This window comes from Penicillium coprophilum (assembly GCF_028826855.1).
Source record: "Penicillium coprophilum strain IBT 35676 chromosome Unknown utg000001l_segment0_segment0, whole genome shotgun sequence".
NCBI lineage: Eukaryota > Fungi > Ascomycota > Eurotiomycetes > Eurotiales > Aspergillaceae > Penicillium > Penicillium coprophilum.
The window spans coordinates 3204694-3222476 of NW_026622720.1; the positions used below are offsets into that span (position 1 = coordinate 3204694).

General features: G+C 48.5%; 6 protein-coding genes across 6 annotated transcripts; 4 read left to right on the forward strand and 2 right to left on the reverse strand.

The window, feature by feature from the left end:
• Positions 1 to 114: 114 nt before the first annotated feature.
• Positions 115 to 5622, forward strand: N7500_001226 (uncharacterized protein; the record flags this gene model as incomplete). Its single annotated transcript, XM_056672372.1, has 1 exon — positions 115 to 5622. The coding sequence occupies one exon, from the start codon at positions 115 to 117 to the stop codon at positions 5620 to 5622; it is 5508 nt and encodes a 1835-aa protein (XP_056537945.1).
• A 706-nt stretch (positions 5623 to 6328) lies between these two features.
• On the reverse strand, positions 6329 to 7830 carry N7500_001227 (uncharacterized protein; the record flags this gene model as incomplete). The annotated part of the gene is made up of 6 exons (XM_056672373.1): positions 6329 to 6531; positions 6582 to 6702; positions 6760 to 7102; positions 7150 to 7343; positions 7394 to 7629; positions 7704 to 7830. 6 exons carry the CDS (start codon positions 7828 to 7830, stop codon positions 6329 to 6331), a joined length of 1224 nt encoding a protein of 407 aa, XP_056537946.1.
• A 1093-nt stretch (positions 7831 to 8923) lies between these two features.
• N7500_001228 (Selenium-binding protein) lies at positions 8924 to 10640 on the forward strand (the record flags this gene model as incomplete). Its single annotated transcript, XM_056672374.1, has 6 exons — positions 8924 to 9209; positions 9268 to 9296; positions 9357 to 9485; positions 9538 to 9954; positions 10005 to 10189; positions 10250 to 10640. 6 exons carry the CDS (start codon positions 8924 to 8926, stop codon positions 10638 to 10640), a joined length of 1437 nt encoding a protein of 478 aa, XP_056537947.1.
• Positions 10641 to 10972: 332 nt separating this feature from the next.
• On the reverse strand, positions 10973 to 12683 carry N7500_001229 (Major facilitator superfamily domain general substrate transporter; the record flags this gene model as incomplete). Its single annotated transcript, XM_056672375.1, has 4 exons — positions 10973 to 12069; positions 12129 to 12352; positions 12411 to 12501; positions 12560 to 12683. The coding sequence occupies 4 exons, from the start codon at positions 12681 to 12683 to the stop codon at positions 10973 to 10975; spliced, it is 1536 nt and encodes a 511-aa protein (XP_056537948.1).
• A 433-nt stretch (positions 12684 to 13116) lies between these two features.
• N7500_001230 (NAD(P)/FAD-dependent oxidoreductase) lies at positions 13117 to 14452 on the forward strand (the record flags this gene model as incomplete). The annotated part of the gene is made up of 2 exons (XM_056672376.1): positions 13117 to 13396; positions 13449 to 14452. The coding sequence occupies 2 exons, from the start codon at positions 13117 to 13119 to the stop codon at positions 14450 to 14452; spliced, it is 1284 nt and encodes a 427-aa protein (XP_056537949.1).
• Positions 14453 to 15355: 903 nt separating this feature from the next.
• N7500_001231 (uncharacterized protein) lies at positions 15356 to 17038 on the forward strand (the record flags this gene model as incomplete). Its single annotated transcript, XM_056672377.1, has 1 exon — positions 15356 to 17038. The coding sequence occupies one exon, from the start codon at positions 15356 to 15358 to the stop codon at positions 17036 to 17038; it is 1683 nt and encodes a 560-aa protein (XP_056537950.1).
• Between the last annotated feature and the right edge of the window lie 745 nt (positions 17039 to 17783).

A 17783-nucleotide genomic window follows, 5' to 3' on the forward strand; every position in this document is an offset into this window, starting at 1 on the left:
CACCGCATCTCCGCACTGTTCCCACCGTTCTTCTTCTTTCATTAGCTCTCTAATCTATGCCTTTTCATGTCGTGAACTTGTTTTGATCCGGCATACCGGCATACCGGCATAAAAATGAGCAACCAACCATGGCTTGACAGTCTGTCAGACGACTGGCCATCTCCAGGTTCGCCAATCAGTCCAATACCTGTTTTGCCTGTGGCAGATTCGCCCAAAATCAGTCAGCAGGGAACCCCCAGTCGCATTCCTGTGCCTGCGCGGCGTTCCTTAGAACAACAATCGCCGGGAAGTAACAAAAAAGACAAAGTTACCCGACCATGCCATTTCCATAGAAGAGAACCTCCGACCCCCAAGACTCCCCGAACACCCAAAACACGCAAACCACGATCGCCTTACCCGAATGATTCGAAATCCAGTACTCCAAAGACCAACCCAAGAATCTCTTCGAACGGAAGTCCCAAGGTCAACCCTAAGCCCACCCCCGGTGCGGCACGCAGACAGTCCGCAATGGATACGCGCTCCCCTCTACGATCAGTGTCGAACGTCTCTAAAGCATCCACACAATCCGACTTGGATGGTACGGTTCAGATCAAAACGAAGGGCAAGGACACAAAGGAGGGTACACCAGAATGGCGGAGGCGACTAGTGCGCGGGGAAATCGCGGCTGGGGAGCAACGGGACCTGTTCGCGCCGATGGGATTGGAAAGCGTGTTCAAGCCGCCTACACCTGGTGCTGCAACGGCGCATCCAGAATCTACCCCATTTACGAAGCAGGATGATCTTCTGTGGGATTTCGCCGACACACCTTCGCTACAGGATAACGAAGAGCAAAACAGTCGCGACAATGACCTCGAACACGTCGTGAATGAGGACGAAAGGGACAATGGTGATCGATCACCGGAAGGAACCGTCAATCGCGCTCCTTGGGAGAATAATGGAAACCTAGACGTGGATTGGGACCAGGAAGGGTTCTCACAGGGCAATACACAGCTTCGGACAGCTAGTGGGTTAGAGGACCTGCGCAACGAGGGAATCACACCCATAACCTTCTCCCGGAACAACACTGTTGATGGCAATGGGACTTCAGAAGTCATCAAATCCGCGCTGAAACAAGTCACCAACAAGTTGGAAGGCCTGTCTATCAAGAATGAAAGTCGCCCGGACTCCCCTGCGAGCGATAGCTTCCTCTTCTACAACAATAGTGATCCCCACGCGGATGGAACTCCACGAGATGACAGCTTGCTGGACGTGACCAGTCATTCTCTACCCCAAGATCTGTCTATGGGGACAATGGATTTCAACAGTCGACGAGAAAACCGCTCCTTCCCTCGCCGATTCTCTCCTTCGCCCTTTCCCTCACACCGTTTGTCCCCCACAACCCTCGCCAATTCTAAAATCCGAAGTTCTCCCTTGTTCAATCCCCCTCAAGACACCGCGTCCCCTGGGCTACCGCGTCCTTCTTCATCTCATGTTCGGCCATCCACGGCTGGAGCAGAAAACGAGGCTAAAATGCAGTCATCAGGAAGCCCCTTGAAACTGTTCGGTGCCCACGACACATTCACCAATAACAGACTTCTCCGGCGCATGAGCCAATTTGAAGACAATTTCAGCGACACGTCAGAAGGAGAGGAACCCCCTTCGCCCTCAGAAGAAGCGCGAAGAAAAGGAGAAAATCGCAGCTTCTTAAATTCAAGACATGAACCATTGCAGGAGATCTCGCCTAGGCGAAACGAACGTCTTGGATCGCGTAATGCTGTACATCGAATCAGCCAATTTGGGGGTGGCGAGTTGGATAAATTTGATTTCTCAGACACCAGCCCTTATGAGCACAAATTGGTGTACGACGAGGCTAGAGGTTTTGGCTCGCGCCCGTCTTCGCGCAAGCGATCATCAACCCGGCAAAAATATCTTCGTGGTCCCTCGCAGCAAGGGTTGTATCATTACAGCAGATCAGCGAGCTCCGGGTTCACCAGGAAACCATCTGCCTGGATGCGCCAGGATTTCTTTGATGATGTCCAGCACGGGACTCGTTCGAACAATAAGGAAAATATGGCCCCTGAGGTTAAGCGAGTACCCCGGGCCCCTGGCATGGACCCCACCCCCAAACGGCGCCGAACAATTATGAGAAACAACAGCGCTGAGCCCTATCAAAATACCAATGGCGCTTCGCCTCAGAAGTATGGTGACAGCATGTCACTCTTGCAACGAAGTCTTATGCAACATGGCGTGCAGCTTGAAAACAGTGACTATCTCGCTCCGCCGGGTCTTTCTCAATCAAGGCAGCGACCTCGAACACCCACACCAAGTCAAATACGAACAGACGGGGAAAGCCAGTATAATATTGCACCACACAGGGATTTCTCCGAATCCAATTTCGAGAATAACGATTATTCTGATTCCTTTTCCCTTGATGGTGACGTTCCACTAGTGAAGATTACTGGTACCAGTGATACCTCCCGAAAAGGATCTATCACCACTCAGGATTATTTGAATGAGGCCACCAAGATCATGGATCTCATAAGATCCAAAGGACGAGGTGCAGCTGGATTGACAAGCGTACATGAATCTGACGTGGAAAGTGAAGGCGACGATTTCAGCGACGATGAATCCACTCGGGAGGCTTTTTCTCGCCCTCCGAGCCGCGATGGTACAGATCTTCGCAGATTGAGGGAAGTGAAAGAGGTGAACCCACTGATCTTGAGTCACCTGAAAAAATATCAGGAGAAAGATGACCCGAATGACCGGGAAATGTCCCTGCATGCTCCTCATGGCCAAGACGAGGGCCAAACCGAGCTCGGTGAATCCAACTCACAGAATATTCGAATTCATGGACCGAGGAAGCGAAAGACCAGTGGCATGACCGATGACACGGCAGAAAACATCGCCCAGGATCTGATGACTATCAACACACAAATGTCTGGCTTCAGCGTTACCTCCGTACCTACAGGCTCTTCACAAAGCTCTCAAGTCAAGGGTATGTTGGCTTCTGACCTTGTCGCCCATCTCATCCCGGAAGAGGTCAACGGCTTCAAATACGATCGCTCTAAGAATCAATGGGTGAAAGATGAGGCGGAAGAACCACAGGCGCCAATCTCCGAACCCCCCGAGGAGACTGAGGATCCGTTCAGGGATATCCCGGATCTTAGCGTAGATGAGCTCCAGGAGATGATGCGAGTGCATGGCCTCAGTTCGCCCACAAAGAGCGACGCCCCGGCAGATCGAGAGCAAGTTAAGCCCCGCAGTCCTTCGGTTGCGAACAGATCCCGGAAAAAACCCAATGTTCGACCACATACGAGGGACGGAGAACCATCCCTCGGTGCAAGCTCAGTCCAATCGAGACTCACTCGCTTCACGTCTAGTGTTCCTAACACTGGCACCAGAGCTACATCCTGGGGCACGGACGAGGCCGCAGAAAGGCAAATCTCCGAACAAAGAATACTTGAAGCCAAACGTGAGGAGCCGTTGACTTCAAAGACCCCCGGATCTTTAGAAAAACAAGCTCGTGTCGCGACTGTCAGGCTCTCCTCCCCCAATGTTTCACACTCCTCTTCTCGCGGTGAGTCTGATAACGCTCAGTCCGACCCGAATGGGAACCATACCTACCATGGGACTCCTCCCGACGGAGATAAGGCCCCAGTAGACCACGAAAATGGCCCAACACGGTCCTCCGTTCCTCCAACGGGGCGTCAAACTTCAGTCGGTGGACAGCCATTCATTCGACGTCCCATCTCGAGGATTGAGGAGAGGAACGAGGAGACGGTGGATGAACAAAGTCTCGTCCGCAGGAACGACTCACTCCAGGTTAAAGAAACGCCTGGTAGAATCGAGAGAGAGAATTCTTTGATACCTCTTCAGAGTGCCGGTCGCGATACGACTTACAGCTTCCACCTCAGTCCACTTGCGGACTTCACCGTCAACCAAGGCGATAAACCCCTGAACCTTGAAATGAGCTATGTGGCTCAACGTACAAACCCCTCCTCTTTGCGACAAGTTCACGGGACCTTCGCATTGGCAACTGAAGATTTGATCAAGCATATCACTGACGTGGAACCATATGAGCCTTACTGGGAACATGTGCGTCGCCTTGTCTTACGCCAGAAAGGACTGATCACGCTGCACAAATTACATGAGTTCTGCCCCCGACTGGAGGAGTTGGATGTTTCTGAAAATGACATTGGTCAATTGAGTGGCGTTCCCACAACCCTGAGAACCCTCAAAATTTCTAGAAACTGCCTCTCTAACCTTACTCCCTGGAGTCATATGATTAACTTGCAGTATTTGGACGTCTCAGGAAATGATATAGAGACGTTGGATGGCTTCGCAAGCTTGATTCATCTCAGGGAATTGAAGGCCAATGACAATCAAATCCGTAACATAGACGGAATTCTTGACCTGAATGGCCTGCTAAGCCTGAAGCTCAGCAACAACTCTATCACTGCGGTGGATTTTGCAGGGTCCGAGTTAACACGTCTTCGTGATCTTGACTTGAGCCACAACTGTCTGACATCTGTTCGGAATGTCGAATGGCTTCCGTCACTTGCCACTCTTGATGTCAGCGCCAACCAAATCAGCCGTTTTGACTCCTCTGCTTCCCTTATCAGCCTTCGCGCTCTGAAACTCTCCGAAAATAAATTAGAGACTTTAGATGCGCGGGCTTTTCCTTCTGCGAGCCTTCTCTACCTTGATCAAAACCATCTTTCTACCGTTACTGGTCTTGAAGTTTGTCAGAATCTCGAGGTACTGTCTCTCCGAGAGCAGACACCGTCCAACGCAAAGGACCTTGAACACAGCCTGGATATCGATCTGGGCCTGGTCAAGGACATTCGCAAAGTCTTCTTATCCTCAAACAAGCTTTCCCACCAGAGTGTCTGCCCTTCTGCTCCACTACTACGACTTCAACTTCTTGATCTAGCTGCGTGTACATTGAAAAGTCTCCCGAATGATTTTGCTCTGAGCTTCCCTAATCTCAAGGTGCTGAATCTGAATTTCAATTCAGTTGATGATGTTGAGCCACTGGTTGGAATGAACTGTCTTGCCAGACTGATGATTGTCGGAAACCGTCTCTCGAGAATGAGAAGGGTCTGTCAAATTCTCAGCCGACTAGGGAAATCTGGAAAAGGATCTGCGTGCTCATTACGCAAACTTGATCTCCGTGGGAACCCGTTGACTATTGGCTTTTACCCTCCGGCGGTTACTGGAAATGGAAATGCCGATCGCAGGAGATTGAAATCTCATGAACAAGCTGTCGTCCGACATCAAGGAGCCCATCGGGACCTTTCCGAAGCTCTGGCTGAGCTCGGAAACGATGACCAGATCTCTCACCGCGCCACCATGGGCGATGAGTCAAAGACAGACAGAGACATCGAAGTCAATGACCCATACACAGTTCCGCTCGCCGACCCGCAAGCGGACGTGAAGTACATAAGGCACCTCGATCAAGCCACACGTCTACGCCGAAGAGTGCTAGAGCTCTTGCTCTACGCTGGTACAAGCGGCTCTCTCCATATCCTCGACGGACTAGACCTTCGGCCGTCACTGGGCGACGAGTCCTCCGATATGAACAAAGCCTGGGACAGACTGGAGCATCTTGGTGTATTGCGGAGGAAGGCGATCAAAAACTAGGCTATATTTTTTGTTATTCTTTTATCCTGATTTTTTTTTCTCATCACGCGAGAAGCGCGTGTGATTTGAGCATTGTTCACGGCGTGTATGGACTTTTGTCGAGTTGGAATTGGCCATGGGTTTTTTGTGATTGTACAGCATCAGCGCATTATCGGAGTTGGATATCAAATCAATTCTGGGATTTTGGCATCTTTTATTGTTCCTAGCCTGTTCCGTCTTTATATGTGTCGTGTCCTTTGGCTGTACGTCATTATAGAGTGAGATAGAGCCTGTCTCATTGTGAAAAGGCATGTTAACCTTAATCTTGCCGGCACTGAACCTCGACGGTTCTTAGGTCCATGCTTTTCATGGTCTCAAGAACCCCGAGCGACATCGGATTTCATTGAAGCAGTGGGCTCTATGGATTTTGGGCCGACCCGTGGCTGGCTACTGTCCTTGGCTTGAGCCTTGAGAGGTACCTAGGCGAGGAGTTGCGTCGGCCAGTACAAGGACCCTCTAACCATGATATAGAATTGATGGAGGGGCGAGCTTATGATCGTGGACCATTCATCTGGCAAATAATGTACTATTTCCTCGGATGACATTGCAGACTTAAATATATATAGAAACAAAAAGACACGACTCAAAGTATGGAGTCTAAGAACTAAACGTATGATGGATATGCTGTCGAGTCAGTTTGCAGATGCGACAACTTGACAATATCAACTCATTTATTGCCTTGAACAAGAATTTGCTTGTCCTTCTTGATCTGCTTGACCACTTCGAGATCGATCTTCAAGACATTGGCAACAGTATCAGCAGGAGTCAAAGCTAACCATTGAGCTAGGGAGATATCAGCAACGCGGTCACTCTTGTACAGCTCGATCCAAACGAGCTTCTCTGTCTCGGAGGTATTTTCGATATAGTGTCCTTTCATATGAGTTAGCATCTTTCATCGGTCTTCCAATCAGTATACTTACCACTATTGTCGGGAAACACACCGGTATCGCCCGCCTGGAAGTCGAAGGTGCGAGCCTTGGAGTCACCAATGAAGACAGTGGCACGAGCGTGTCCCTGGTGGAAGTAGAGCCATTCTTCGGCCTAGATTGTGGTCAATATCATATAGTTTTCCTACCATAAACTTTTTTGTAGACTTACATTAGGATGCCAGTGGAGCTCACGAAGACCCTTGGGCTCTAGTTCCACAATTGCAGCGGCAAGAGTCTTTGAAATGGGGAAGTTGGTGGAATCAATCTTGCGGAATGTACCACCGTGACCAGGGACAGGCTCCGAAGGGTGCTTGTAGGTATGGTAGACGTAGGAATCATCACCTCTCAGCGTGCCTAAAGGGGCATTTTTCGCCTCTTCGCTGACAGTTCCGTTGAGGATGTAAGGGAATTTCGAAGGAACAGAGTCAAAGACCTCGGGGTCAACACCAAAGTTCTTGGCGAGAACATCCCTGGGGGTATGGGCAATCCAGTCGTTGACCATGAAAGTAGTTCTTCTTAGTCAGTATGGTGATAACATAACGGTATGAATAAAACATACCCAATCTTCTCAAAGTTACCATCATCAAAAGCGAGGAGGTACTCGTTCTCATCGTCTAAACCCTGTACATTGTGCGCTACACCCTTGGGGAAATACCATATATCACCTGTTTCGAGAACCTCGGTGGTAAAACCACCATTTTCGTCAACACCGGAAAGTAGGAGGGAGCCATTGTAGACAAATCCCCACTCGGCCTAGATACTAGGGTAAGTGGGATGGTAGAGAAAAGATACAAGCCACTAACCGTGCGGTGCCAGTGCAGTTCGCGAATGGCGCCCTTCTTCAGATGTTGCTGGGCACCTGCAATGTCATGGCTTTGGGGCAAATCCTGAATGACTTGCTCCCGTGACCATCCACCTGGGAACAGTCGAGTTTGAGACTCAGAGAAACTCCACTTGACATTGGGCACAAAGCCATTATCGGTACTGGAAGTGCGGAATTGGTCTGGGTTTTGAAGATCGAGAGCTCTATTTGTTCCACCTATTCAGAAAGAGCTGTGAGTACTCATCGAACTGGATCGTATCTACGAGTTGGTCATCTAAGCTGGTACGTACCTAAAATCGGAGCTCCTTTGGCACCGCTAATCGGCTGGTCATTGCCACCATCTTGTCTTTTAGTCCGAGGCACTGCAAAAGCAGAGGAAACAAATAGTCCAAAAATGGCGAGGCCTTGGGACCGCATTTCAAGTTAAGGAAAAGAATGTACGGCAGAATGAAATAAGGACTTGGATGCTCAAGCCCAGAGCCCTGCAGCCATCCCAGTTTTTATATGCCATTTCAAAACCAACCCGCCCCTCCAAACTCCGACGGGGTATCTATCCAAGTATTTGGCTAGTCCCAATATATTTGATGGCTTTACGATGTTGATCCCAATGAAATTGACCGGAAGGTGGTTATAACAACATTCTTGGCATCATGTCGAAATCGATGCAGGCCTAAGCGTTCCCATGGTCCCCAGGAGGAAATTAAAGATGCTGATCCAAGGGCATGACAGGCGTTTCCGGTATATTGGCTCGGGATTCGAAGATTTGCAGGTGGAAATTGAAGGTCAACCCTGAATCACCTCATCGGTATATTGGATGAGTACATACCTCCCACATTTCTTGGCATGCGCAGATCATTCCTCTACTTCCATCTCTTTGTTCTCAGTTCCCTCCAAGATATTACTTGAGCTTTGCTTTGACCCCCAGATTTAAGTCCCGTGCCTTGCTTGTTTTGAATGTGGATATGGCGATCGGAGAAGACGGTTCTTGAGCCTTTCCTTTTTCGGAAATCATGGGTTCGCCTAGCCCTAGTTCCACCCGTTCGTCCGCATATCACTGTTGGCTATATCCAGGTCAAAGCTTAGCACTTGGATGGAATCATGCTTGCTAGAGGTGCATGTTTGGGTTTGAACTATTGATTTTACTAATCTATAATCCCTCTCTCGAGGCCTTGGATTAACTTCAATCACGGCATTGCCTCAAGATTGAGAAGAACCTCCACAACACAAGTTTATCAAATAAACGCCTGAATACGAGAACAATTGGTCTATACTCAGGTCCCGATTCGAGGATTGTATGGCTTGTCACATCGACATTGAGGGATGAGATTCGCCATTTCGCAGATCAGCCTCTCGAGGAATTTGGAATATCACACGAACCCGAAATTTAGCTCTCTTGCGTGCTATGTCTTTTCGCTGTCGAGATATCTCAGGGGAAGAGAAGGACAATGCTTCATTTGGTACGAGATGAAGACGGACTCGGGTATATAAGCTGTCAAGATTTCCCGCAAATATGCTCATCAACCCAACGCAATCTTGCTCAATCTTGCTCGCCAACAAGATGAGGTACTCTATTGCTTCTATTGCTTCTTTTATTGCCCTCGGGCAGTGCCTTTCTTTGCCCCCTCTCATTCCTCTCATTCCTGGAGTGACAGAACCTTTGACGACCAACGCTCCTCCTTTGCCTATTCTACAAGTTCCTACTCCCCCACTGGAGAGTCCCCCCTTCACACCGAGTGATATCAAGCCGAAGAAGATTGGCTATTTCTGGACTGGCTCGGCAGACAAGTTCCATAAAGGTATAGATCTACGAATGGTGGATTGTTGAAAGAAGATGATGCTAACGATCGTTGGCAGACTTCCTTGCTACTTACAGTTTGGATGATGTAGGCCTATACTAAGCCCACTAGCGGGTATCTTGGGCGTCTTTGCTGATTGAAACATAGGAAACCTTTGGGACCCTTTTATGGGTCACCGATGTACCCAGCAGCGGTAATGATCCTCACCACCTGGGACCGTCTCTGGATGGAAAGACTATCTGGGGTGGTGGGTTGCTATCTCTTTTGAAGACTCAAGTATGTATGTTCATTTCAACAAACTTCCCGCAACCGGTCTAATCTTCATTAGGATACTGGCTTCTACTTTGATACGTCCAACCCTTACCGCCCCAAGTTCCTGAAGAGTAACCGCGGTATCCTTGCCTCCATTGCGGATGAGGTCCGGGCAAAGCCAGATGGCGGATTCTTTATCACATACATGGGCTCGGCTGTTGGTACTGCACCCGGTCGTCTCATTGAGACTGATGCCAATTTTGACATCATTCATGAATGGCCTGAAGATGTGGAAGGCACGCTTAACATCCTTGAAAAGCAGTTCTCCCCTCACGGACTCGCTATCGATTGGGATAAAAAGCTCATTCTGACTTCGGACTTTGTCGAGCCAATTACGATCTTGAAGCCCAGCCTTGGAGTGCGCCATGCTGACACACTCCGTCTCTGGGATTTGGAATCTAGAAAGATTCTCAGCACTCTTACTATCCCTAATGTGAGCAAATCCCTCAAAAATAATCGGTATATATCTTCTAATCAAATTAGGGTGGTGGTATCCAAGATGTCAAATTCATTCCTGGACACCCGGAATCCGCTGCTATCGCCACGGCCGTGCATCTGGGCCAGCTCTGGGTAATTTACCCCCTGCGAAAGGACGCCAACGGCAACCAGGGTGTGATTGAGGAACTTTACGATCTTGGCCCCAAGGCCCGTGACACCATTGCTATCTAGTAAGTAGATACCTTCCGTGCATCCTACAGAGACCATCATTGCTAACAACATCCCCACAGCTCTGATATCAGCCAGGATGGCAAATACTTCTACGCCACCCTTACCACTGCCAACCACATTGCTGCGTTAGACATCAGCGACCTAAATAACATCAAACGTTTGGATGACCCCGATGAGGACCAACCTACCGTCGGGCCTCACTACATCAAGGTCACACCTGACCAGAAGCATGTGGTCGTCACTGACTACTTCGTCCAGACTGGCGACATTGGTATCATCAATACCCCGGCTGACTTCAAGGCGCTCTATATCGACCTCAACGAGGATGGTAGTCTTTCCTTTAATCGTACTATTGATTTTAGCAAGGAGTTTGCCAATCGCGGTGGTGCTAAGCCTCACTCTAGTGTGATTTTCGATCTTACTGATCCCGAGAATCCTCTCTATTACTGATGTATTTTTTTTTGGCAACTCAATGATAGGACACTGCTAACATGAAATGGGAGATGCTAAGGAGGACGGTAATATGTTTGTTTATTCTGCACTTGACATGAGGCTTTCGGTCATATGTACCTTAATGTGGATATACTACGGCTATCTCTTAGTCCTTACCAATAGCCACTATGTTACACTTTGCTTGGATTGATGATAAATGGGAAATCAACACTATAAGAAAAGTTTGCTGGGTATCAAAGTTAAACCAGAAAAGTAAGCTCGAATGATATCATCAATACAGAAGGCAAAGCGGCATAAATTTAAGCGGTTAGAGCCCTAATGGCTAATGGCTATACCTCACGCAGATTTGACGTGGCAGATACCTTCGAGCTTCCATCGATGCGCTGCTGACCCTCAATCTGATTAGAAGGCAGCGACGGACCAGCCCCTTTACTCACAATAATATCCTCTTCTAACACAGCGCGGAATTCTTCGCGCTTCGGTAGAAGGTACCTCACATCGATCAATCTCAAAACACTCGTCATAATAATGACAAGGACCAATAAGGCCAGTCCGCATTGCCACCCATATTTATAGAATGGCGCTTGACTCGCAGGCCAGACAAGAACCTGCGACCACGAGGAGATGGCATAGTACCCAGCAACCGCAACGCCAACAACAAGAGACCGTGCCTCTGGATCCTGCGGGATAAGATCAGAGAGCCAGGCAAAGATCAGCGGCGCCGTACCGAGACAAATGTATGAGATAAAGTAGGACGCATAGGCAGCAGATAAAGCCACAGACGCCGGGTGTGTGGTCCAAATGCTCATGATAATACATGGAATAATTCCAATAGCCGCCTGAATAACGATGAGTGTCCACCGAGTTTCGAAGTAATCAGATAATAGAGCCCAAATCCAAACGAACACGACGTTGATCGCAGATCCTCCAATGGGAATAGCGTTCACCTGCGTGACAGTCCATCTTGGGCTCCCATCTGGGTTTTTCAGCGATTTTAGGAATAGCCCGAAATAAACATATCCGTATGTTCCCAGGACTGTCGCAATATATAGAATTGCAATGAAGTAAACAACCCATCCTGAGAACGTTCGCTTCACGCCGGCCCAGGTCATCTTCTTTGGCTCGGCACGGCCGTTACGCGCGAGCCGCTCTAGCGAAAGTTCGCCATGGACTTTCTTGAACCAAAATGCGCGCGGGTTAGGTCGATTTGGTAGATCGGGGAGCATGAAAAATCCCGCGAATCCCCAGATGACCGTGATGATTGCGTTGATCACGAATAGCCAGCGCCATCCCGCGAGTCCTTTGTGTCCCTCGAGAGTATCGGTGATTGCGGCTTGCATGGCGCCTGAAAGCATTTGGCCGACTGCTTGACAAGAGTGGTAGAATCCCATTCGCTTGGCCAGTTCGGTGGGGGTATACCAATACACTAGAGGGCCGTTTAATTTTACTTCGGTGGGTGAGGGGAAAGAATCCTGAAAAACCTACTGAATAATGTCATCATTCCTGGCCAAGCGCTACTTTCGCATAGACCGAGGAATACACGAAGAACGTAGACTTGTTTTGCGCTTTTTGTCATCGCAATCAATCCGGTTAGAACACCCCATGCAATTTCCAAGCCTGGGAGCCAATAACTCGGGCGTACGTAGGTGAGGATAATCTGGGAAGGGATGAGCATTATGCAGTAAGCGACATTGAAGTATGTTGTGAATCTAGACCGTATCAGCTATCACCCACTCTACGGTGTAGAAATGTTTCCGGATAACTCACAGATTGAGCTCATTTCCGAACAAGTGTAAATCCTCCTTCATGCCAGATACGTAGGCATTGTTGATATTCTGTTGATCGAGATATTTGATCACTGACAGAAGTCAGTTTTTGTCGATCTCAAAGCTGAGGCAATCTGGAGCCCAACGCACCCTGTGATAGACAACCGAAAGTCATCAGGAACATGTCAAGGCGTCGGACCAAGGCCCTCTCCTCTGGAGACCGGATATCGAGGTTTGTTGACGCATTCCGACGAAACATTTTGAAGGTCACCATAATTCTGATGTGCCAGGGGGAAATGAAAAGCCGACATTCTACATCGCGAGGTCAGCCATATATACAGGCCCATACAGGTCCGAGCTTGGATAAGACAACCCCTCACAGATAGGTCCGATAATGCGTCTGGGGTAGAAGGTCCGATTGCAGATCAAGGCCTGCAACGTGATAAGAATGAGCACCAATGATTGTCCTTGGGGGGTCGGAAGGATGCCGTGGATATCTGAACGGTAGGACGTTTTACCGTTTATCCCCATACCCCTCGAGCTCCAGAGAGTTGATCGGGAGAAAAGGCTTGAAGGATTGGAGAGGGGAAAATCTGCGATAGGAAAATGCCCTTTTCCCCGCACACCGGTACGAGTCTCTCTCTCTCTCCAGGTTATATATATGTTCAGGCTAAGAGAGACGTGGACACACCACAAACTCCCGTAAAATGGCTTCAAATATTCAGACAAGCAGAAGCCTACCAAATGCCACCCCTTGTTTGAGTTATTGGCAGCGAACAACTCGGGCATGTCCGACTTTGGATACAAACAGCGATACGACCGTTCCAGCAATCTCGAAATATGTCGTGGTGGGATCGGGTATCTCGGGCGGGTTGACGGCCTTTAAACTGATTGAAGGAGGGGCCAAACCTGAAGACATCGTGATCCTCGAAGCACGGGAGGCAGCAAGTGGCGCAAGCTCACGAAATGCTGGACATGTGCGACCAGGTCTGTTAGAATGTCATTGGTGGTATGCGAGCGTTGCTGATACAAAACGCAGACGCCTTTAGGGGTTTCAGTGCATATGCTAAAGTACACGGAGAGCAACAAGCATTAAAGATTATCCAGGATGAGCGACTGGTCCTAGAAAGAGTCGATGCATTTGTCAAAGAACACAATGTGGAATGCGACTTTAACTTGACAACAACATTTGATGTTTGCATGACCCCTGAATTCGCGGCGTACGAGGCAGACAGCCTGGACGCGTTTAAGAAAGCAGGCGGCGATACTTCACACATCACATTCTATGAAGGAGACCAGGCCAAGCAAAAGACTAGAGTTCCAGGGGCTGTAGCAGCATACGAGTGGCCAGCAGGATCGAGCCATCCGGCAAAGCTTGCACAATTCCTTCTCCAGGCAGTGATATCCAAGGGTGCAAAACTCTACACGTTTTGTCCTGCCACTCAAATTGAACGGAGCGATGCCTCAGAAAACTGGAAGGTGCACACGCCCCGGGGAATCGTCGAAGCAGAGAAAATTATTCACTGCACGAATGCGCATGCTGCCTTGCTACTTCCACAATTGGAGGCTTTTATTCGGCCAAACCGTGCACAGGCTCATTCTCTCGTACCGGTCCCTGCCTTCTCAGGGCAAAAGGCTCTGCAAAACACTTTCTCGCTTCGCTTTAGTCTCCTCCACTTCTACTCCTTGATCCAACGGAAGGGTGATGGTACATTGGTGTTGGGGGTCTCGCGATCAAACCCCACGATGAGTCCTGAGACCAGTGCTGGTCGCTTCAGTACGGATGATTCTCGGTACAATGAAGAGATTGCCCAAGATGCTCTACGGACTTTTGGTAAAATGTTCCCAGCGTATTCATCCAAACCTGCCATGCACGGTGAGGGTCTGGATCATGCTTGGACTGGAATAATTGCCATGACTACAGACTCTGTTCCGTTCATCGGGGCGATTGATTCCCTGCCTGGGCAGTATGTTTGTGCTGGATTTAATGGCCATGGTGGGTTTTTGTTTTATTCGAGTGGATTCTCAGGCAAGATATACTGACTGGAAACAGGTATGGCCCGGATCTTTACCTGCGCTCCGGCTGTTGCGCAGCTTGTACTTGGCAAGACCTGGGATGAAACAGGACTCCCCGAATGTTTCCGATTCAGCGACGAAAGGCTGGCGCGACTTTCAAATGGAGATTTACCTTCAATCTGGTATGGTTGCATAAGGGAGTAATGGAAATTTTAGAGATGTCTATCTCAGTATATCGAATATATCCATATAGACAAGACATATGTGCATCATGTTTGCGTCATCAACCCATTGCTAAGTTAGCCATCAATCAAAGTAGGAAGAAACTGTGTATGGTGAGCAGGCGCGAGGTATGCCCTGATGGTATAATCCCCTCCTCCTTGGTCCCATATCTTGACTAACTTGTATCTGTACTGCCTCGGACATCAACGGTTGCTTGTTCAATTGGTAGAACATATCAACATATGCCCCTTACCTATAACCGTACATGTGAATTCCACTGAGTCCAATCAGTCGATATCTCGCACGAGGTACCAAAGTCAGTATTTGCAAAAAAAGCTGCGATACGTACAAAAGAAAGGTTCTCGAGCATAATTTAACCCAAAAGGCTAGGTGCTAAAAGGCAAGCTTGCACTCGCACTTGTGGCGGTCTGTGGTGAATACAGCCGATATTAAAATTACCATTCTACAACATTGATAGTCATGTGGGATTGTTTAGTATGGGGTTTTGCTTGTGTCAAGTGGACTGCCGCTTTGGGAGCTCTGGGAGCTCTGGTTCCGCCAGCCGGGTCGACGCTTTCGGATTTCCCATCGCTGTTCCCTCACATTCCTCCCAACTTTCTTTCCCTTGCATCATTGTTATACCTTCCTTTCGTCTATGTATGCCATCAACTTACTGAACACTACTCCCTTGCCACTTGCAATGCCATAATGCGATCTCTACTCGCTCTTCCACCAGAGACAATCGATCAAATATGCGACTGCCTTGCGTCTGATGACTTGCCCAGTGTCTACAACTTTGCACTAACGGATAAGCAATGCTTAGCTATTGCCAACAGGCATCGTTTTGCACAGATTCATTTTACTCTTGTGGGCCGTGACAGACTAGAAAGAGATATCCAGCGATGGAACGAGATACTTGAAAATTCGTCTGCTTTTTTATCTGTGCGGTCAGTGACAGTTCGAGGGGCTTTACTTCCCATCGATGAGCAGATGAATCATGTACCGGGATCTTTGACCATCAACCAAGAGGAAAATGAGGGTGATTTGAGTTGTCTGGGTAGCTACTACCGTCGCGACATTGACGAGTTCTTTACCTCTTTTCCCAACCCTCAGTATGATATGTGGAGCTCCCTTCAATCCCTTGTGTGTCGGTTGTCGTGTCTCCGGGATATGACCTGGAGCTGTGTCGCGTTATTTCCACCCTGTCTGCTTGAGACCTTGCAGCAGTCCATACCACATTGCAGACTCCATGTCATGGCATTCAAATTACTCAGTTTGTGCTACAATAACAATAGGCCTATTGACATTGATCAGTACGAATATCAATTGGCTACGTCGCCTTCTCTCTCTAGCATTCTGGTGCCGGTCTCACAGATCGATTACGTTACGAATTTCAATGCCAAAGCAGCGATAGAGCTAGCAAAAGGATTAGCTCCAAACCTGTCCCGGGTGCATATTGTGAAAGAATCAACCGGAATTAGATCCAATCCAGCAGAAGCAGGAGACTTAGAATGGCGAGGTTTCTTTCAGAATGGCAAGGTCGAGAACAGACTGCATCGGGGAAACCTTCAGAGCCTCAGTCTAAGCTCAGTCAGCATTGACTATTTCACAGCCTGGCAAGAACAGAATGCGTTCTCTACTCTGCGGGTTCTGCAGCTTTGGGATGTCTCTGAGAATGTTCTGACTGCGGCAGCGAGCTGCCATATGCCGTTGTTGAAGTCATTAACGCTAAGCTTCCCGGGCTGGAAAGCTTACGATGAAGCAGCGAGCGTTCTTGTTTCATCCCTTCGTCCATTGGAAGCAATCCGACTGTCCAGCGGCCGAAAAGAACGTACATTTCAAGCCGCCATTAGGCATCACGGAAAATCTCTCACTATGCTTTCACTCCTCCCTCGGGAGTCTGATCTTTACGAGGTGATCCCTTCCTTCACCAGTTGGATTACAGAAATTCGATTGAACTGCACAAATATCCGAAGTTTGCAACTCTCTGTGCACCGAAGGACACTCAAGCAAGAAGGCTCTCTTTTCAGAGCCATTGGGAGTATTTCCCACCTCACGAATCTATCATTGCGATTAATTTGCGACAATGATGTGGAAGAGCAAGAGTCCCTTTTAAACGCATTGGACTATCCAAACTCAGAACCTGAGCTTTCACGGGTAGCGCTTCAGAATAGCGCGCTTCATTCCAGTCTCCTAGCACAGGCAATATTCTTCACTGTCGCTCAGGAATCCTCCTTACAACGGCTCACCCTTGCCATCCGGTGCACACTGTATCCCAAACGTGTGGCAGGGTTCCTGAATTGGTCCTGCTGTAGGTGGAGGTGTTTGCGTGCGAGTGAAAATAGAATCATTGTGCGTGAACTTGAAAAAGACGAGAATTGCAGTGGTTGAACAATATATTGTTCACCTACAGGGGTGTGGAGAGACAATTCTGTACCAGGGAATTTGGATCAACTTACAGCGTCGCCTCAGAGCTATATAATAGGCATTTGATAATGGTCTATCGTTTGATAGCAAAGCGGCCAGTCATAGATAGACTGCATTTTATCATTGCCTGATTTTGAATGAGCAGAGCATCAAAATCCCTGAATTACTACAAGGGATCTTGGTGGCCTTGGACATAGCGAATTGACTATAGGAATAAGATTGCATCCACGAAGTTCGTACGGAGTAGAAAAGGTCGATTCGTTATTTGTACAGGGGATTCATTGCAGCACTGGTATCCGGTCGTAATGACCAGGTATTCGTAATCAAGAGGGTCTACTGTATACCGCCGGACTGATAAAACTCCCGAAGATTTAGTTCTACATTAAACCTGTCAAGAATCATGACCTTTATCTTGATAGGGCGCTGGTCTTGAACAGATTTTGAGATTTCAATCCGCCTGTGCTTCCTTCATAGCCTTAAGACCATTTTCAGGGTCTTGGCCCTTGAATGTTCCAGACCCAGTTGCCGTGAGCCGCCCCCTAATTCCTAGCCTCTCCACTTCACAGCCTAGGCTTTTTGCGAAGTGGAAACAACCGGGAATGGCTGTTTATATTGACGGCCGCACCCTCATTGATCTATGCATATGATTTCAAACGCCTCTCTTGGAAGTTGTATCGACAGGAAACCTTGAGCGGGTGTTGTGAGCTCT